The 21,608-nt window shown below is 41.0% G+C and overlaps 1 protein-coding gene across 10 annotated transcripts in view; it reads left to right on the forward strand.

The window, feature by feature from the left end:
• Positions 1–21,608, forward strand: part of AKAP13 (A-kinase anchoring protein 13) — a 207,071-nt gene that overhangs the window by 150,615 nt on the left and 34,848 nt on the right. For 7 of the 10 annotated variants that reach the window (XM_088063289.1, XM_088063290.1, XM_088063288.1 and 4 more), the window contains 6 exons: positions 4,822–5,168; positions 8,244–8,297; positions 11,629–11,691; positions 14,041–14,218; positions 14,792–14,900; positions 19,012–19,137. In XM_088063289.1, the coding sequence (XP_087919415.1) occupies positions 4,822–5,168; positions 8,244–8,297; positions 11,629–11,691; positions 14,041–14,218; positions 14,792–14,900; positions 19,012–19,137 (877 nt within the window). The remainder of the gene's footprint in view (positions 1–4,821; positions 5,169–8,243; positions 8,298–11,628; positions 11,692–14,040; positions 14,219–14,791; positions 14,901–19,011; positions 19,138–21,608) is intronic. The other 3 variants (XM_088063297.1, XM_088063293.1, XM_088063296.1) reach the window with 3 other exon arrangements.

Below are 21,608 nucleotides of genomic sequence, written 5' to 3' on the forward strand. Positions count from 1 at the left end.
TGTCTTCAAATGGCTTGAAAAGGTTCCTGAGCTGAGTTTAGGAAGTTACTCAAAGCTAATCTCAACTTCAGTTGCTTTGCATTTGTTTTCCTGACCAATTTGATTCCTTGTCTTCTTTCTCAGGATTTATCTGAGTATTTTTTCTGCAGGTAAAGTTATTTCTAGCAGATGAGAAAAACTAATTTAGTGTTGTGAGCTTTTTCCTTAATTAAATCTATTTGGTTTTACAGTACTGACTCCAGGTGGTAGAAATGCAAATTATAGATATTTTTAATGACCACCAAAATAAGTGGTGGCTGTAATATTTTTTCCGAAAAATATTGTAAGAAGCTTGTCTTGGCTATAGTTGATCATTTATAAACCTATGAAATAGTACAGTTTCTGTATCAAATTGGGAAGAGACAGAATATGTTGATGAACAAAAAGAGGATCTCAAACCTTTCAGTGTCATGGTGATTATTGTTATTGCTAGTTTTGTTCTTGTTTCCCCTTTCTGTGGAGAAAGAGTTGAACTTTTGTCTACTAGAGTTGTTTTTGGTTTTTTTATTGTAGAAATAACTACTTCTATGCTAACTGCTTAATGCATTAAAATAAATGTAGGAATAGCAAGTTGCTGTCTGTCCAGCGTCTTTGTGCTGCTTCCTCAGACATCACTTGAAATTCAGAGTTTGAAAGCCCTGGTGGTTCTGTCCCAGGACCATGAAGAATTTGGGTCTGTGAAGTCACAGGATCTGCAGGTGCCTCACCCTGTCCCTGGTGTTTGCTGTGTGCTCCTCTCCCATCTCCTTCCCTTCTCCTGTGCTTGTTTCATTTCTTTCTCTGAAGGACGTGTGCTGAGCTGTGGAACATGAGCTCTTGGGTTCAGGGAGCTTTAGCACTAAAACCTGCCTGTTTTTTCAGACTTTACAGGCTGTCAATGAGATGCAGAAGTTGTTTCCAAGTCTGTGGCTTCAGCGAAACATTTAAATTTTTTTTTGCATCAGCATTCATTCCCATGTCCTCGTCATCCTGCTTTTCCCTCTCTGTCCCAGACAGCCATCTGGGCAGGCTTTGCAGCATCCTCCTTCTTGAATGATTAATGCTGCATAAGGTCATTTCTCACAATCATCTGGCAACATCCTGGGGTGGAGCCCACGTGCTTTGCTCATCTTAACTTTTAACCAGCCACTGAAGTCCAGCATTACTGGGAAGCTTTTTAATGTGCCTCTTGGGAAATGATTCAGCTGAAGGGAGTCAGGAACCCACAGATCATCACCAAAGGAAGGGATTGCAACTCAGTCTTGAACATTGTTTAATTTCTGCCTTTGTTTTGGTTTGCTCAAAGAAAAGACACAAATATATAAATGTTTTGCTTTTTTTTTTCCCAGAGTTGTATCTCTTAAAAAAAAGCAAACAAAAAAAAACCCAACAGCTGTGCAAAAAACAAAACAAAACAAACAAAAAACCCAAAGGAATAAAAATTTTAAGGAAAAGGCTTTCACCTCCACTCCAAATCATAAAAGTTATGATAAATAATTAATAGAAGGCCACTGTTGAAGTTAATAAGTTAATTTTAAGGAACCTGGAGCCACGGGCAAATCCAAATAAAAAATTACTCTGCTGGATTATGTATATCAAGCCAACTAAAGGTGTTTGCTCCTTTAGTGGAATGGTATTCCAAATAAACTTCAAGATTCCAAGGTTTAATTTTTTTCATCTTCTTTTTTAAAATACTCTAACACCTTTAATGTCTTTGAAGGTCAGGGGACACAGAAAGTTTGTGTCAGCACTTTGCATGTTGTCATCATGGAAATGATTGAAAGAACATTTAAATTCCCCTTATCAAGACCTCCTACAGTGGAGGGATTTAGCTAAAGAAGTTATCTTATACCCCCACCATCCCGGTGATTTCTCTTATCCCTATTCATGGAGATTTACATGTGTTCTTTCTCAGAATACTCACTTTTGCACCTTATCTTATTTTTTCTTAGAAGCTTCTTGGCAAATACTGAAGGCAAAGGAAATGCCAATTAGCAAACATCTGCAAAGGCTCTTTTTGGCCATGAGGTTTATGGTCACAGTTATGCCCTGAATTCACTGAGGTGCAATCCAGCAAGCCTAACTTGAAGAAAATTAGTATTTCTTTAATATATCCTTTTTCCTGTAAGAAAAGAGCTCATTCTGTTCTTCAAACATGATATTTTCTTCCTCAAATAGGATTAAAGAGCAATGCATATTTACTGGCCAGACAGCTGATTTTTTGTGGTGACTACAATATAGATGTTTTAGACGTGTCAGCCACACTTGGCATTTTTCAGACAGAGTCGTCTTTCATATTAACTGTTTTCCTTTGTTTCAAAAAAAAAAAAAATCATTGAAATGATGGCTGAATATTTTTAGAAGAATAAGCAAGGGCCACAAGTTCAAGGGAATTGTTTATTGTGCTCTGTCGTCAGTCGAATGCTCAAGGTAAAAGTTAAAATGGACCAAATGTATTTTTCAGATTTTCTCAAATGTCTCCTTGAACTGCATTTTGCGATAAAATCCCTAAATCTTCCTTGTTAGGGAGGTGGATTTTGTTGTGCATTTCAAACTGGAGCAGTATTCTCATCTGGGAAATAAAAATCCCTCCTTTTACTCTAATTCCTCCCTATTTCATTTGGTGTTCTGTTTCTAGATTTCCATCTGGATTGAAAGTTTCCAAACTCTCCCATACCTCACACAGCTGATGGGGTGAAGTCAGTCCTCTCCTCTCCTGCTCTGCTGCCCCAGTCTCAGAATGGTTTGGGTTGGAAGGGACCTTAAAGCTCACCTTGTTCCAGCCCCCTGCCGTGGGCAGGGACACCTTCCACTAGACCAGGTTGCTCCAAAACCCCATCCAGTCTGATCTAATGTCTGACAGTATTTTTCTGTCTTGGAAAAGTGGCAGACTCTTTCCTCCACTGTAGGAGTGTTATCCACATAATGACTACTTGATTTGTCTGTATTTAAGCAATTCAATAAGATCACATCATGACTCACACAAATATCAGATTATCTTGAATACTGCTGAACATCATCAAAAACTTCACAGGGCTTCCATTTCATTCTTTTTTCTTTAAACCTCAGCTTCCTATTCAAATGTATCAAATCCAATAGTTTACTAGTTTTCAGAACATAACTTTCTGAAATCCACTATTAATGTTTGACATACCTTAACACAAAGTGAATGTTTTTGGAGGGATGTATTTTAAGTGTATTTTTTTATGCTTTGTGTTTAAAAGGTTCTTGTACTTTGGTGTTGTGCTATGGATGCTGTCTTTTTTTTTTTTCCCTCTGTTTCCCTTTGGTGGATGTGAGAAGGGCAGCAGTGTGACAGCATTTTGTTAAACCATCTCAGAACGTTATTGTATACTTATTAAACTGAACTAAGAGTGAAAAATAACTAAACTTGGAACAAGGCTTCTCTCTAAATAGTGAAATATTCAATTAGAAGTTTCTTTTTGTTCAGTTAAATAAAAAGCTTATAGTGTGTGCCCCTCAAATAAATCACAGAAAAACAAAAGTCTCTGGGCTGTTTAACATCACTCCTGCTCATCCTTCCCTCCGTGGAGTCTGATGCCCATCTTTCCCTTCCAAGAACAGGATTTTGTATCCAGTTGTCTTCTGCCAAGTGCTTGCTGGCAGCCTGCAGCCCCTGGGGCACTCAGCTCCTGCCCAGCCCCCTGAGCCCACTGTGTGAGGACACAACCACCAGGGCATTGCTGAACGCTCTCTTGTGCATGGCCTGACACTCTGCCTGTTATTCTTTCAAATGATACAGCACAGGGCTCTGCAGGAGGATAAATTGAAACTTCCCATGTCAGTCCCTCAGGGCAAACACCATTTCAGGCTGGAGGTGATGTCAGAGAGATGCTTGTGTTTTTTATGGTGGCCACAGGGAACACAGAATATGCACGGGCTCTTCTGGGGCTGTATGGTCAGCACGTGGCCTTTGGCCAGAGAGAGCCAGTTTGGCTTCTACATACTGCTTTTGGAGCAGATGAAACCCAAAAATTACAGTATGACTCAAAAGCTCTAATACAGGGTGGCTGATCCTGTAGAACAATATTTTTGGATGACAGTTGGATTTGAAAAATGCTGCAAACCCTAGTATTAACTTGCGGTTTAATGGAAAGTAGTTGGGGATGGGGAATTAAACTTTTAATTTTTTCTGTCTGTTTTCTGCTACTGAGTAATTCTCCCTTTTGCGTTGCATGATGCAGTGGAACAGTGCATTGCCCTTGAGCTCTACAAGGCCATCCCAGTCCCACAGGAGAGGCTGGAGTTTGTCATCAGGAGCTGTGATAACCCCCTCCCCCATTACTATCTCTCAGTAAACCTTTGGCAGTTTTATGGCACCTTGATTGATAACAGGTTTAGCCAGAAATGGTGAGAGGAACAGAATTTGCTGTGCAAGATGAAATATAGAATTGGGGAGAGGAAGGCAGGCAGAGGATCTGGGCTGGGAGCCTGGGTAATGGCAGCCAGGGACTTGTGGGTTGGAAAAGGTCACCCTGCTCTTCTGAAACCAGAGCAAAAAGTCTCAGTTCTATGATGGTTAATTTGCCTCATGCCATCGACTAAGAAATCTCTCAGCTCGTGTGAAATATAAAATATTTGCATTTGCTTAAAATATTAAGTGTATTCACTTCATTGGAAGTGTTCAGAGCCAGGCTGGATGGGTCTCTGAACAACCTGATATAGCGAACAATATCCCTGTCCACGGCAAGGGTGTTGGACTAGCTCATCTTTAGAGGGCCCTTACAACCCAAACCAGTCTATAATTCTACTTTAATTTATTTTTCATTTTTCTTACCACAGCAGCCTGAAGAGGAGCAGTCTGCATGTGATGTCACCAGCTCCAGCTCCTCTGCAGATGACACAATGTCCCTGGAGAGGAACTCATCCCTGGGCAGCGACACGTCCCTCCCCTTCCCACCCATGGGGAGCTTTGCCCAGCCCAAGGACAGGCACAGCCTGGATGGCAGCTGCACCAACATGGTGTCCTCAGAGGGAGGAGAGAAGGAAGAGGAGCTGGACAGCATCACGGACGTGCCCGCGCCTTCCTCCGTCCTGCGCAGCTCCATGCGGCCGCTGTCTCCTTTCCGCCGGCACAGCTGGGGACCGGGGAAGAATGCCACCAACGAGGCAGAAATCAATCAGAGGAGGTGAGTGAGGAGCTGCTTTGATTTACTCTGCACCCACTCATGCATATTTATCTGAGCTTTTAACCTGGCATGATAAAACTGAAGAGTTTATCAGAAGTGAGCACCGTCACTTTTGATTATTTCTTTTTCATTTGAAGAGGTTAAGACAATCTCCTAATGTATGTTTGTTTGTTTTTTCTTAAATTAACTTTCAGGATTAAAGTGCTTAATACCTGCAGTATGCTTGAGCTTTCCAGAGTAAATGGAATTACCTCAGGACAGGTCTTCCATTAGAACTGTGACACCCCCTTTCTGTACAAAGGAATTATTGGAGTGTTAAATCTCACTGCCCACAGAATAAACATGACCATTATTGCTCTGATTGTATTAAGAGATAACACAGGCACTGGGGTTTAAAAAAATTCTGTGGAAACTCTTCATAATGGTGAGATGGGTCCTCCCTGTTTCCCCCTCAGTCTCTCATGGGCAGTAAGTTTCACCTAAGTCATCACCGATGTCCCTGGTGTTAGTCAGGAAGATTCAAAAAGGAAGTTTTCCCGTCTCTTCTTTCAGAGGGTGCAAGGGGGAGAGGGATACAAACCGTGTGAGTGTGTCCATGCTGCTTCCAAGTCACTGTGGGAAGAAAAGTTGCTCAGTCCCCCATTTCAGTGGGGAAGAAGATGAAATAAAGGAAGATGCACGCCAAAAAGTAGTAATTGGTGTGAGGTTCCCTGCCATGCCCTGCACTGTTCAGCATTTGGGCTGTGAGATTCTTGAGGCCAAATCCTGTGTAATCTGAGTCCAGTGGAGCTTTGGCCAGTGTTTTTAATGTGCTTTAATGCTTTCAGAGCAGGAATTGCCAGTTGCTTTAGCAGGGTCAGGGTGCCACATCCTCCCTGCAGCTCACAGAGGCTGCAGGCCCAGGTGTGCAGGGCAGTGCTGCTCTCTGGCTGCCTGCTGTGTCCTCATGGCAAACATTCTGCTGTTGACAGAAAAAGAGCCATTGCATGTGGGGCTGGATGGCATTAAACTAAAACTGGCCACTCACTGCAGGTTCCTGAAAATGGTTACTGACCCCTTTGGATAATCCAGGGAGAGGCAGCAGCCTCCCATCAGGAATGTCTGCATCCTTTACACACAGCAGCAAAATTAGGGTTTCACTAAAGGAATATCAGAGACCCTTCAGGTTTTAAAGTCAATTTTGAAAACCATTCGGGATCCTCTAAGTAGCATACAGTGAAATATTTTTATTGTTGTTGTTGAACACTGTCATCTTTTTTGGGCTTCATTCCTGGTCCCCAGGTAATATTTAAATAAGTCAAGTAATGCCCATCAATTTTTTTAAAGTGACAAAAGAGTCAGCATACCTGCAGATGAAACAATGAGTCCATAAGCTCATAAACTCATTTGGGGAGATTTACTTCTGAGTGTAGGGCCTGATGCATCAGGATTTCTGAGGGTAATAAACTGCATAGCTGGCAATCACTGCTAACACTGAACAGATGGGGTTAAATTCTCCTACATCACACTTTGGAGGCTGTTTGTGATATGGGAAAATACATTCACTGTAAATGTAAGAAAATCTGAGTTAAAGGAACAGTAATTCTTCTCATGTGTTCTCACATACAGCTGCAGCTACATAAGGATAACTGTCATGTCGGGGAATTAAAAGAAAAGCTGGGTGGGTCTGTGGTGCTGATTAAATTCATGTTTGTTTTTATGCTTCTTTTAGAAAGGAATTTGGATTATTTGCAGTGTCGTTTTGTTGTTTTCTTTGTTCTTTTCATATGTGGCTCTTGTGCTATTGAGACTCGTTGCTTAGTGCGAAACAACAAATACTGAGGAAGTGCAAACAAGTGACTTCCACTCGAGTCAGTTAAATTCTGAGTGTTTGTTTATTCATTTATTTCACATGCAGTAGATGCTTTTCCAGCTGAAGGGGAAAAGTCCTTATTGTAACTTGACTTTTGCAAACCTTGCAAGTGGAGTAACACTGAGCACAAGGTTGGCTGAGGTTTGTCTGGCTGGATCTGTGCGGCTCCCACCACCCTTTGTGCTCCCTCCCCTCCTCTGGCACTTCTCTGCTCTGTAGGTGAGCAGCTTGTGCTCACTAAATGAGGAGAAAAATAACCAAATAAAGTTGAATTGCCACCAAAACCAGCCCAAGGATTAGAACTGGGCTGTGCAGCCTGGAAGAGGAATGGGGTGACAGAGTGCACCATCAGCTGGGCTCTGAGAGGTGCTTCCTGCCCCAGCAACCACTTGCAGCCCTCATCCACACCAAAAATAGTCCTAACCTTGATGACAAAGATAGCTAAGTCAAGCTTAGATAAAGGTGCTGATACAGGATCCAAAAAGCCTACAGGAAAAAAAAAATCAGCCTTTTGTAAAATTTTATCTTTTCCACCGTTATGTGTTTCCTGTTTCTTAGAGGGATGAGTATAAAATTTGTTCACAGAAAAGATCAGGATGAAAAAATAATAATCTTAAATGAAATGTGAAAAAATGCTCAATCCCCTTCACTTCCCATCTTTCCTCAAATGCACTTCACAGATAGTCCTTGTGCCCACATTTTGCTATTAAAATACAAAGAAAACCAACAAGGCTGCACAAAAGGATGTTCATCCTTCAGTTAATTCCTGACATTCGTAGCAGATTTGAAATGCCTGTCTTTCAACAATGCTGCAGTGTGTTAAACATCCAGGCTGGGGAAAGAAACACCCTCATGTTTCACTGATGGATTAAGCACTGCAAAACTGGAGCTGATGTTAATCACTGCTGCTAACAGCTTCTATCAAAGAGTTTGGCCTTATCTAAACTTTAAACTGACCTGGCTTTGGCAGCAGCAGAGTTGCATCATGGTCAATACCTGTGCAGCCTTCTTTCTGTACAAAATAAAACCAACCAAACCCCAGATTTATTTGTAGAAAAGAGGAGAAACACAGAGACTCATTGCTTCCCTTCATATTTCATTTTGTGTTTTCCCTGTATGTCCATTCCCTCTGTCTGTGTGTTGGGGATATTAATCCTTTAGCTGCCATTTGTTAATCTTTTTTTCATTCAAGCTGCTGACCATTCTCCATGATTCATTTTCAGTTCAATGCGAATTCTGGGGGATGGTATAAAGAAGCCTCCCATTCATAGGAGAAGGTACAAAGCCAACTAATGTGACTAACTGTTTTGTGTTTGAATGTCTACTAACTCCATCCTCTCATGTTAGAAAACCTGTAGGACCTCTGGAAGTGTTGGCATTAGAGCTGTGCATCCCACCTGGCTGCTTTCTCTCTCCAGTCTGACCCAGGGCAGGGTTTGTGCCCCACAGAGCACATGCTCGAGCTGTTTTCTCCAGAACATTATGTCAGTAATGAAAAGAAATCTCAGATACGATTTTGTTGACCTTTGCCATGTGTAAGATTTGTAGTTGGTTAAAACAGTTTATCTGGGAGCATGTGTGTGATTTGGATTTAAAGCACATCAGAGACTCCTGGCAAGACTCGCAGGAGGGGCAGCTAGGGGAGGGGATGGGTCAGACACGATCTCAGAGTTGGAGAACACTCTGAAGATCTGCAGCTGGTTGAATTTAATGTCTTTAATTTTGCTCTTGTGATGGTTTTTATAACCATCTGCCTAACAAAGAGAAAAAAAGGTGTGTTTTTCTCTTTACTTCCATGTATTTTTCCTCTCTATAACAAACTTTCAATTTCTCATCCATCCCATGGATATGCAGTTCCACTCATGTAACCTTTGCATTAGTTATTTGTATATAAATATATACCTAGTTTTTGACAGCAGGTGTGGACTGTCCACACTTAGACATTTTAGGCTAAAGAAAAAAGAGGGGTTGAACTTCTGCCCTTCAGTGGTTCAACCTTGTCTCACTTCCCATAGCCTGCTACCTCCCCTCCTGTGCCAGGTTAACTTGGGATTTCACTTCACTGGAAATATGGATGGGGTGATGTGTGTGTAAACAAACTACCACATTCCCACATGTGAAAAGAATGATGCTATGACCAAAAAAATCACTGTGCCTCACCGTGCATCAGCATCAGTGAACCCTAGCAGTGCTGTACCGTTCAAAAGAGCACTCTTAAAAAAGAATTGTGTTAAAAATACACAAGAAAAAACCTTTTTTACTTCTAAGAAGCCACTTCCATTTGCATCAGTGCAGGAAGCAGTCCAGTGCTTGTCTTCTCAGCTCATGCAAATGTACTTCTTTTTATCAGTGTTCTCTTAAGGCTCCTCTGTAGGAGCTGTGTTAGTATTTAGAGTCAAAATATCCTGAAACAATGAGCTTACAAGTAGAATAAAGAAAATGGTCTAGAATACCTGGTCATATCTGATATGTGTGATAATCCTTTCATAAACATTTTCACACTTTTTCTGGTCTCCAAACCATTTTGGAATCATCCTCTCTAACCCCACTTGGGGAGCAGGAGCCTGAAACTGATTCCAACAGTTTGTGCTCTCCCACAAGGCTGATGTAGATAAAAGCTCATCCTCCTCCCCAGGATGTCCTCTGTAAAGGAGTTTTGCATGCTCTGAATTGATCTTTCTATGATTTTATGGTGGCTCCCCCACAGGACTGGGATTCTGCAAGAATGCTTTCCACAGCCTTTGTCAACAGATCCCCTTCCTTCCTCCTTTGAGATCTTAACACTTCTGGGCTTCGTCCTACATATGTAGGGCTCCTCTTCTTCCCTCCCTCTATTTTTCTACTTCCCTCCCCTGCAGTTTTAGCATTTGGGATCATCACCATAACATGGCAGTGATCAGGAATAGAGGAATCTTTTAAAGTCTAGTGTAATTGTTACATGGTTTCTTTAATGAGGAGAATCTTCTTTCCTTCAAAAAAGGGACCACACAAAAATGAGTGACTTTGGAATGCTAGGTGACACAAGCTTGTCTCAAAGGGTCTGCCAATCTCTTGTGGCCACAAGCAGATGTCCTGATATGTGACACCTTCCTTGGGATGCTTTCTCAGCTGCCCCTGAGCAGATCTGAGTGACCCACTGAGGGGCTGAACCCAGGCCTGAGAGTGCAGATTGTGTGTGATGGAGTCCTGTGGCCTTGGTTCCTCTATGATTTCACATAGAGGTATTCACAAGTATTTAGTCCCTGCCATCCCCCTCTAATACTTAAAGACCTGCCATTGTGGTTGAATTGGGTGAGGATGATGAAGCACTTGGAAATATTAGCATGTTATGGGAAGGAATGTGTTCATGAAGAATGTTTGCAGTACTGTGCTGTGAGCTACTGGTGAAGCACACCTGGGGGCTTTTGGGTGCAGCTTTGGGTGTATCCTCACCCAGGTAGCATCCTTTATAAAACAGGCAGCAGTTATCTGAACTTTACCATTGAGCATCCAGAATGTTTCCAGTTGTCAAACCCTTATAGAATATTTCCAGTGTTGCACTGTGTGTGGAAACAATATGAGGACTTGTCATGACATGATGCATTCAGTGGGTTTAAATCTTGGTCTGTGCCCTCAGAGGCTTCTGGCACTCACAGTTCCTTGTCCAGGAAGGGTTAAATTTGTTCTTCCCCTTTCATAGGCTCCTGTCATGGAGCAAAACATGCTCTGGCCATGTCCCCTCCTTGCATGGATCTCAGACCAGGACCTGAGACCTGTGTTTATGCAAATTTCCCTTCAGACAACGTGTGCTTCCTGAACAGCTTTTTCAGGATTTAGGGATCATATAAATGTCATAGCTGACAAGAAGATGGATTTCTCTGTTTCTGCAAAACCTGCAATTGGGCCACGAGCTAACAGAGAAAAAATAACAAAAGCAGTCTAAAATAACAACCAAAATATTTGCATTCTGTATTTGCATTTCTAATGTCTTCCATGATGCAACTTTGGGACTCTTTTGGGGAATGGGAACTGAAAGGTCTTTTAGATAGAAGCACTCTTGATTTAATCCCAAGTTAATAGTAAGATTAGCCTATTTTCCAGCCTCTTGCACTGGCTGTGCAGCATTTAAAAATGTGTCTTTCTCCTTATTTTTCTAAGTGTAGCCTGAGGTTATTAATATTTCTATGGAGAGGACTTACACTATGAAATACCTGTGAGGGATTCTTTTTCTGATTTGAGGATGAGTGTTACCAGGAGAATACTAATCATTACTAACACAATGGCTGTGTGTGTTTAATTACAAATTGGCTTTGGTATGTTTTAGCCTTGTTTTTCCCAAAAACCTCTCTCCCCACAAGGAGTATTTTTTCCAGTACATTGTATACTCACTGATGGGGTCAGTTTGGGGGAAGCATGGACTGTCCTGCCCCCTGTTCAGTGGTAGCCTCAGGCATTTGGGGCACTGTGGTGTGTTTGTGCAACCAGACGTGTGCTACTGCATTATTTCTGAGTTTGTTGTTGTTTTTTTTAAGATACGTGAGAGTGAGAGTCTTTTAACGTTCCCCACATTCCACAACAACCCGATAATCACCGCCCTTTTCCTTTCTTTGCCTCTTTTGCTGTTCCTAGTTTGAGCTGGTGTCCCTCAGGCGTACAGTACATTGCCATGGGTCCTGACTTTACTTGTAGAAGGTATGGTATGAATCGATGTGCAGGAGCACTGCAAACACCCTGTCGTCAGCTTCTCGTGCATCGCCTCCTCCACTGCTGCTCTGGCTGAAGCGTGCACGTGTTTGTTTGCTTGGTCTGCTTTTTCAGCAATTCCCCCTGGGAGTGGATCCTCAGAGCTGGGCTGCAGGTGGAGGTGGTGGCTGCTTTCCACTGGCCTCTGGCATTAAGGAAGCTGTGCCTTTGGGTTGAGCTGCTCTGTTCCGTGATGACTCCAAGCCGTGTTTTTTTCCGCAGCAGTGATCAGAACGATAATTGTGACTTATTATCACAATTGATTTTTCTGGAAATCAAAACCAGAAAAATCAAACCAGGATTAAATATGATTCAGCACTGCTTTGTACCAGATCAGTCTCATAAAGGATTTCAGTTCACACGGACTTGCTCTCTGTAAATTGAACGACCTAGGCTTTTCTTCAGAGAGACTAATCGTGTAAAACCTTCTCTGAAAAAAACAGTCTGATCACCACAGATGAAAATTTCCCAGGCTCTTAAAGTTTGCATCTTCTTTAGAAAGTCCCAGTGCTGAGATTGATGGTTGCAAGTCACATCTTTCCTCAATATTGTTTTGAAGTCAGTCCCCCAGATTTTATGGCTTTATAGCTTTTCTCTGGCAGTTTTTGCTGGTTATGTGTAGAGCTATTAAAACTCTTATTCTGTATTGAGAAGTAAACTTGCTCTTCCTGGTACAGTTTAGTTATGTGTGGTGTACATATGCCAATCAGCAAATTAGAGACCAGTATCACTGATAACTATTTTATGGGCTAATATTTGCAGGTTTTAGATAGTATTGTCACATGTACATGATTTTTTTTTTCCTCTACTGCGTAGCATCATTGTTGCCACCTTGGAACGTAAAAAAGGTATTTTTCTGTCCTAAATAATCAGTAGAAATGGGACTGATTTCTACCTACAGGTGTTCTAGAATAAACTCTTAAATGCCTGCTCTTGATACACATTGATGTGTCAATCTTCCTAAAGCAGATTAAATTATAAATGCTTCAACCAGTCTTTTTTTTCTCATTAATTACCATGAAAAAAGGGTTTTTTAGATCTACTAAATCTTCTTATTCATAGTTTATTTAGTTTTTACTTTCAAGGTGCATATTTATGAGCCTTTTAATGCTTCTAAGGGACTGCAGAACATTAATCCCTGCTATGTAAGTCTGCCTGAATTTAAAGCTCCTGTGGTTGTTTAAATCATCTGTACAGCCTGCAGTATGTTTTCTTTTTCCTGTGTTTGCATGTCAGCTTGTTCACCACTGAGATGTCATGATTAGCCTCGGGTTGGGATATAAATCCAGGGTAGGGCTGGGACTTAGTATCAAATCAAAGATTAGCCATGGATCTGTGCTGGCAGGGGAATCTGTAAATCTTCACCCAGTGAGCCCACACTGGCATTTCAGCAGTTTTGTTGATGGTTGGGCACAAGGAGCAAGAGGGTCAGAAGCAGAATATTAGGGCACCATTTATCAGATTAAATAGTCCCATGTGAGAGAGGGTGTGTTTTGTGTAGGTGAGAGGAGAGTGTATTAATGTTCTTCTGTGGAGGTCACTTGTCTATCAGCACCTGTCTCTACAGAGTTTGGCCAAATGTTTTATTTCTAACAGATCTGCAAGCAAAAGTTTAGTATTTTACTTAGCTTTGAGTTATTGCTCAGCTCTGCTGGGCAAGACCTAGCTCTCTCAGTAGATGATAAAATTGATTGGGTGATGGAGACAACATTTACTGAATTTAAAAACAAAACCACAACATGGGTGAAAAAGAAACCGGCTTTGGCAGAATAAATGACATTATCAGTGCCAAAACTGTGCAGTTTTAAAATAGATTCAGAGGATGTGGCTGCAGAGATGAGTGTTACAGCAGCAGATGTGGCTGCTGGGAGAGGTATTGGTCCAGGACAAGCAGCATCATGCTATGCAAGGTAGTTTGATTTGGGTGGCTTTATTCCAAGGGAGGGCCTAATAAAAAGTTAGCAAAGAGAATATGTAGAAATGCTAAAATCCTTAGAAGGGGTGTTTCTGGATTTTCATGTGCACCACTCAAGAAGAGTAAAAAAAAACAGTAGGAAAGGCAATTGACCAGGAGCTTCAATGGTTGTTCAAGCAAGGAACAAACCTTTATGTCTCATTAGAAGCACAAAGATGTTGCTGTTTGCTCTGAAGAAAAAAAGAACATGCTGAGGAGTAGCACCTGCTTTTATCTGCACACTTCAGTGCCTGCTGTGTGTTTGACGTTTGCAGGCGCTCTGTGCTGAAAGACCCTGGTCCCTAAGAGTTAGGCAGCATCTGACCTCTGTGCTTTCCCTTTAGTTACAGCCTAGAAGGCCTTGCTGGAGACTCTGGTGAAAACAAGAAGCCTTCTGCAAACCTGGAGGCTTCTTCTCTGAGCTCCAAAGACCTCAGGAGGAGTCCACTTGCCAGCAATCAGTCCCTGGTCCTGCTCACTGAGGAGCTTGAGCAAGGAGAAATCAGAGACTACAACCACCAGGTAAAGCTGTCCAACTACTGGTGGATGTCTGGGAAATGCTGCATCAACATTTTGAAAGCCATTTTCCAAGTGACAGTCTGACAAAGGCTTCCACCTTATATGTACATATACGTAGTATTAAAAATCTTCCATCTTTAACATGGAGGAATCTCCAGCTGTTTTAAATTTTCTACTTTGTTTTTTGTGGCAACTCTTGTGTCTTCTCTTGCTTAGAGAAATAGCAATTTTTGGGAGCACACTGCTAAGCATCGGATTTTTTTTACCAAGTTGAACCACAGTCTAGTTCTGCTGAGGAGTTGGAATCACAACAGCAATTTCCATGGCAATCAGAGAGTTTTAACAATATCTGTTTTTTAATGTCTTGCAAGAAAATCAAACACATATAGTCCCTCTGTTGCATAATTAGTTGTCTTGACACTTAAAAGACAAAACAAAATGTTGCATTTCACCTGTGCACTGTTTCACTGTTTCAAAGTGAGAGCTGCAGTAAACATTAACACTGGACTGGGATCTGAAGCTGGGATGGTTCTGTCATTCTTGACATACTCAGTGTGGTTCTGTTCTGTTCTGCAGGTGCATCAAACATCACAGCCACAAGGATTTAACTTCTGTTCTTCTGCTGTTTCATCTCCACTGACCAAATCCATGTCTCTAATGTCAATTAGCAAGCCAGTGCTTGACAGTGAGTAATCCAGTTTTTCATTACCCTCTCTGTATAATTGAGTATATCTTGCTACCTACCCAAGGCAAAATGTGCTACTGCCCGCTCATGCTTCCCTTATTACAGGAATATGTAATATATATTTCACTGCTGCATGGAATTGTGGGTGGAAAGGCAGAAATCATTCAGTTTAGTTTTGTTCTTCATAGTGTATCCCTCCTGTTTTCTTTCTGTTGGGTTTCCTTTGTGTGGGTTGCTTTTTTCTTTCTAAATTAGGCTACTGATAGGAAAACTATGATTTACTGAGTTTGTTAACTAAAAAAAAAAGGATCTAATTTTGCATCCTTTCAGAGTTTCTTCCTTTGATGTCAGGTAAATTCCACTTGAGATCTTACTTCCTTGCATCTAGGTTTTTTTAAAGCTGATATGTGGAATCTTGAGAATCCATATCTTGATCTTCTTGGGGGAGTTTGTTGCTATTAATTTGGAGTTAAATATTTTGGAAAAGTTGGGTGTAATTTGTTGAATCTCATTCCTGAAGAAAATAATAAAAGATGATTCTATAAAATTTTCCAGTTTAGCTTAATTGAAGCTATAACAAGCACTTAATTTTGCAACTTGGCTGAATTGATTCTTTCAGCTGAAAAAGTCATTCAGAAGGCTGCAGCTGGATGTGCTTAGGATGTATTACACGTTTTCATTTTATTAATTGCCAGCCAGAAACCCTATTGACATTTTAGCTCTTGTCACTTGGTGATGGTGTCTGATCTTTCCTCTTTATTAATGTGATTCTCCCTTGCAAAACACAACAAGGTGCTTTAAGGAAGGTGTTTCATTTATGGAAGAGGCTTGCTGGAGGAAGCTCACAGGGATTGTGCTTTGTAGGAGATGGTTTTAAACTCTTCAATTCTTCACCATGATAATTCCATGACTGATAAGAACGAGTCCTAAGGGATGTGTCCCCCCAACAGCAGTAACCAGAACAGGGCAGCTCTGTCCTGTGAAGAGAGCAGACCCTGCCCTGTGCGATGGCACTGCCTCTTCTCTCCTTGGGCTGAAGGTCTTCACTGTTGTTTTTTGAAGCTACCAATTTCTTGGCATTGCACCCAGCCTCTGACCAAACAACAAAAAAACTTGGTTGGCTCCCCAGAAATGAGCTATTGGTGGTTGAGGGGGCCTGGAAGGCCAATGCTGTTCAAAAGTCCTGTGGCCTGGCATTGAAAATACCATGGAGGCTTAATTATCCCATCTTCTTCTAGAGACTGCCTGGCCACCCTGGTCCCTGGAGAAAGAAGGAAAAGAGAAGATGTAGCCTCTAGAGAGGCTGTGGACAAAGTAGCAGGGTTGCTTTTCTGCTTTGAGGCAGATGTCTGTGAATTTGGGACACTGAATGTAAATATTACTAACGTTTCTCTGAGCTTTATTTTCTCAGTCGTTAATTTGTGACATCTCAGAAGGGCCACGTTTTTATAGGAAGGTGGTTTTTGAAAATTAGAGGATTTGAGGGGTTAATATGAGTATCCAGAAGGAATAATCACTTGGAAAATTTAGCTCTTGGACTTTTTTCCCAATCCTGACACCTTCCTGACTACAAAAACTTCAGTAAATCACCCAGAAAAATTTGTGGCTGCCCCATCCCTGGAAGTGTTCAAGGCCAGGATGGATGAGGCTTAGGGTAAACCTGCCCTAGTGTAAGGTGTCCCTGCTAGAGGGACTGGAACCAGATGAGTTTTAAGGTCCCTTCCAATCCAAACCATTCTGTTATTCTTGTCAATTCTTCCCCTTTGATAGAGGAGCAATGCTGTTTGAATTGTGGCCACAGGACATGTGAAGCAGTTTAGTGCCTGTTGCAAGGAGGTCTTGGTGTATAAACTCCCTTGTGTCACCTGGGTTCGATGTTCATGTTTTTCCAGCAGGACATTTAGGAGTTATGCAAGAATTACATGGAAGTGAATTCCAGGACAAATTATGTTCTTTATTCCATTTTCATAACTTTGTGGTAGGTGTTGAAAAAAAAAATGACCCTCTGATCCCTTCAAATATGTTTGAATGGGAAGAAAGCAACATGCTGTGCTCAAGAACTTTAAAAATGAAATCCAGATTAATAAACACATGGAGGAATTTCTTCTATTTTTACTGTTTATTGTCATGTGTGCTGAAGGAGGAGCAATTTCCAAGACCGAGTTCCTAGCCCACACTCCATCTGATGTGTCAGATGTTCCAAGAGCTTCTGTGGCCATTCACAATGTTAATCCTTCAGCATTTTATAGAGGGAGGTCACAAGAGCTGTTGGCTGGAGTGCTCGGAAGAATGCTTTTAGCCTTGGAATAGCAAATTTCCAGTGTGGAGCACTGTTATAAAGCCAGGAATTGCTATAAATAAAACCACTGAAATGGAAGTTGAACTGTGTTGGCGAAGGTGGTTCAATTTACAGTAAAGTGTTATTGTTCATCTTGACTTTTAGTCTAAATAGACAGTAGACTACAGAAGAAACAGTCCTGTTGCCTAATTGTATTCTTCAGGTCTGGAACACTGGAACAACTCCTTTGAAAGGCAGTCTAAACAAAACTAATGCATGGGTCTTCCTAAGAATTCTTCAGTCTAAATGCTTTTCAGTGGGTCCCTCTAGGGTTGTTCTGCTTACTTGGAAAACTCTGCACATTTTAGTCAAATTGCCTGTAGGCAATTGGCATTTGTGACTAATGGCTGGAGGAAGTGTTCAGGGGAGTTTGTTTTGCACTGCTTTCATAGCATTGGCTGCTCTTTGGACAGTGTTTTATATTCTGAATTCCGTTTTGATGTATGATACCAGCCATGCAAAAAACCGTCATTGCATGTGGCTGAAAGGACTTTCAAAGAGAGAAATAATTGCTTTGTCTTTCTCTTGGAAGTTTAATACTGATAAAGTCTTTATCCTGTTTCCCTGTTCTGCGAGTGAATTGATGTATCCATGGAATGACTTAAAAGTACCTGAATACCTGTGCTGAAGGATGAAGATGTTTAATGTAGGTGCTTAAGTAGGACCCTTAGGTCAGACCTGTTCCAGGGGCAGGGTTTCCTCAGCCCTGTCCCGGTCACCTTTCCTGAGGACACAGGGATGTACCATGTGAGCAGTGAGTGTCCAGCAATCAGCTCACAGCTCAGAGGTTTCCACCTGTGCTTGTAGGAAGAGAAGCTTTGGGAAGAGAAGGTTATGAAGAGATGGTTATGAAGAGAAGGTTTGGTTTAGGGCCTTTGGGAATCCACTTACAGTGAAGAATGACTAGCTGGCTCCTAATTCTCTTTTCAGAGACCATGTACTTACAAAGAATTCTTGGGAAGCTGCTGCTGTGCAAGGGCTGCTCATAAAAATAAATGATGGGATATTTGATGTCACAGACTGATTGCTGAGTTTGGCACTATGTTTGGTAGGCATCTTCCAGGCAAGGGCTGAAGAGGGTGTAGTGGAGCTCTTGTCATGTTTAGGCAGTTTCTTTAAAACAAGGACTCTTAAATTTTAGAAGAAGGCAGAAAATATGCTTGTTTTTTTCTGTTTTATTTTGGGAGAAGAGAAGGGAAGCTTAAGTATCTGCTTTTTAAATCTGGAAATTTTGAAGGGCATGACATTATCAACACTGTTGATTTTTTTTTAGACATAGAAGTAGCAAGAACCCTCCCCAGGTAGATAAAGTCAACACTTAAGATAAATTGTCTTTGTTAATATTTGGTAGCTTTGCTGTATCATTTAACTACAGAAAGCACCTTCAAACAGATATCTTGAGTTGTTCTAGTTTGAGTTCTTTCAGTGGAGCTGATGCCTTTTGTCCAGAGATCCATTCTGTTGTTGGTATTCTGTTTGGAAGGATAACTGCCTATAGTTCTTCAGTAAGAGGTCCTATAAAAAAATTCAGCAAAAGTAGTGAAAGACTTGAGTGTCGAGCTGTGCATGCAGTGAGGCCTGTGCCCTCTGAAACCTGCACCCTCTGGAATTTAAACATTCTCAGTTCGTTTTCTTGTGCCTTTCTGGAGCCAGCTGCTTTGCAGACATTTCCTTTGCTTTGCTTTTAGTTTGCTTTGGCTGCTTTCCTCTCCTTTTTATTATTAAATGCATTTTCAAGCATGCTCTAATGTCTGCTGTTAACCTACTTCTCAGCCCAGGGCCGGACTCGACCATCGAGACGAATCTCCTTCTCCTTCAGCATCTCTCCACTCATTCCTAAGTCTAAAACTCTCTTTTCTATTGGCTCTTCTTCCAGTGATGATGAGGAGGAGTTGGATAGTAAGTAATAATTTTCTATGCATTGCAGCCATAATGAGTGGAAACACAGAGAAATCTGGTTTTCTGCTTCAGACACTGGAATTTCGCCTTGCAAACATTGAACTACCCTTTCCATTGCATGATGTCCAATAGCATTATCTTAGTCCTCTCTGAATACTAACTACCAGCAGAATTAAGAGGATTATTATCCAAAGAATCTTCTACATCAGCACCATCACATCTTATCTGGTCAGATAGATGATCAGATAACATCACCTGGCACTATGAGCAGCCAAACAGTCTTTACCTTTTTACTAAAACCAAAATACTTGCCTTGAGCTTGTTGCAGGGCATGGAGTTAGCAGAAGAGGTACTTCCTTGCCCTCCATAGGTGGCAGTGAGTGCATTGCTCAGTGGAAGAGAAGCCCTGATTATTAAATTCTGAAAATCTTCACAGCAGCTTCACAGTTCCTCCACTAAGCAAAAAGCACAAATTCCAGTCAAAGACGTTAAATCCTCAAGGTGTTCATATCTAGGTCCTGATATTGTTATCAAAATAGTTCTGTGGGAAACAGGTGAGAGTTCTCTGGCAGCTCTTTTTTTCCCCTGCAAACTCCATTGCTAAAAGAAGTCCAACCAAGGCAGAAGATTGAATTAATCTAGACTCCTCTTGTTTTTTTAAATAGGCTTACCAAAGAGTATTCTAAATGCTTTCTATTTCTTAAGCATGTTTTATTAGACTGTTGAAATAAACCAGACACATTCCTTGTGTCATTACTGGGAAGGGGGAAATTGCTTTCCAGTCCAATAGATTTTGGTTGCTTCCTGAATTTAAAGCAATCTCCATACCATCCACATTGTACACATCTAAATTCTCCTCCTTTCCGTTCCTGGTCTTCACTGTGGGTTTGTCCCTTCCTTCAGGAAAGTTCTTTGCCCAGGTGTGATGTTACCCACCTCCATATTTAAACTCCTTCCTCATTGCTCTGTCCTTTTCTTTTGCTTTTAACAAAACTGATGGTTCATGGTCCCCACAAAGTGAACTGCAAAGACAAAGCTGTGCATTCATATGATACCCCACAGTAAAAAATATCCTTAGGTAAACTTTCTGGTAGAGTTTTTTTGTTTGTTTGTTTGGCGAGTTTTGTTCTTTTAAGCATTTGGGTTATTTTACTATTATTATTATTATTTATTTTTGGTTTTTTTGTTTTAAGCATCCAACACCTGATATTCATGTTAGGGTATGACAATTTTAGATGATATTTATAGTAGCCAGTTCTTTCCCTCGACAGTGCTCCTGTTAACCATGATCATTTAAGATAATGTCAGATACTGTCTCAAGCAATGATATTGTTTTCTTTACATGTTTGGGGATACTGTGGTGACTTTATAAAGGTTGATTTAGGCACAGCTCTTTCTGAGACTGCTTTGGCCATGGTCATTTTTCGTGGAGCAATCCCAGACCAGTTTGTTTATTATTATTATCTTTAGGGTTCATTTCTCATGAGAGGATGGATGTGTGAGCACTGAGATTGCACATGCATTTCAGTTGCCCTTCCTCAACCTCTCCATGCCTGCTTTTTTTTTAGAAAATGGAGAATTAGTTGAAGTTTTTTCGGTGATATATTTAAGACATGGATTTCAGATGGCTGGAGAATTATTATGAATCCTTTGGATTTCTTGACCCACAGAAGTTTAATTACTGACAGCATTAAGGCATTGCAAGCTGGTTTCAACATCCTAGTCCAGTCACTACTTTCTGCATAATGGATCTTGACTAATTATTTTAAGTCTAGCTACCATATGAATTAATTTTTGTGGCTGGTCCTTAAAAGGTGTTCAGACAAATACAGCAAATTTTGGCTGCCAGCCCAGATTCATTTGACACAGATATCAGTTCTGGCTTTTGGAACAAAAACTTGATTTTTTTCTGGGTTCTGAAGTCAGATTTCAGTTTTGTTCCTGGTCATGACAGGGAACAAAAAGGTTATGAAAATAAGCTTTCCTTCCCCTCTTCTACTTCATAAACAAATCAGAAGGTGAGAAGATGTGTCTTTTTCTGTGCTTGTCTTCCTGGGGTTTACAGCTTGCAGCAGTGTTGATAATGTGATGTTATATTATAATCTAAAATATGAAATCATAAACAGACATTAATTCTTCACTGGATCCCTTTTGCCTGCCAGCACCAAGAATCCCCCATTTTTAAGGTTAAACAACTATTGAAGTAAAAAATAAAGATACATAATTGTAGTTCTCATGCAGCGTATTTTCTGAAGGTAGTGAAAAACATTCATAAATTCTTGGTTCAGTGTTTGTTCACATTTCTCATGTTAACTGCAAAGAAAAAAAAAAAATGTTTGTGAAATACTTAAATCCAGTCAAACTGATGAATCTTCTTTTAAAAAAAGGAAAGACAAAGGTGGTCTAACCCAGATTAAAAGCAAGCTAGAACTGAAATGGGCACCAGAGTTACTGGAGCTTTAACCAAGGAT

The sequence above is a fragment of the Pseudopodoces humilis genome, chromosome 16, assembly GCF_049639895.1.
Source record: "Pseudopodoces humilis isolate 2021_Gansu_Grassland_sample_001 chromosome 16, ASM4963989v1, whole genome shotgun sequence".
In the NCBI taxonomy this organism is placed as follows: Eukaryota; Metazoa; Chordata; class Aves; order Passeriformes; family Paridae; genus Pseudopodoces; species Pseudopodoces humilis.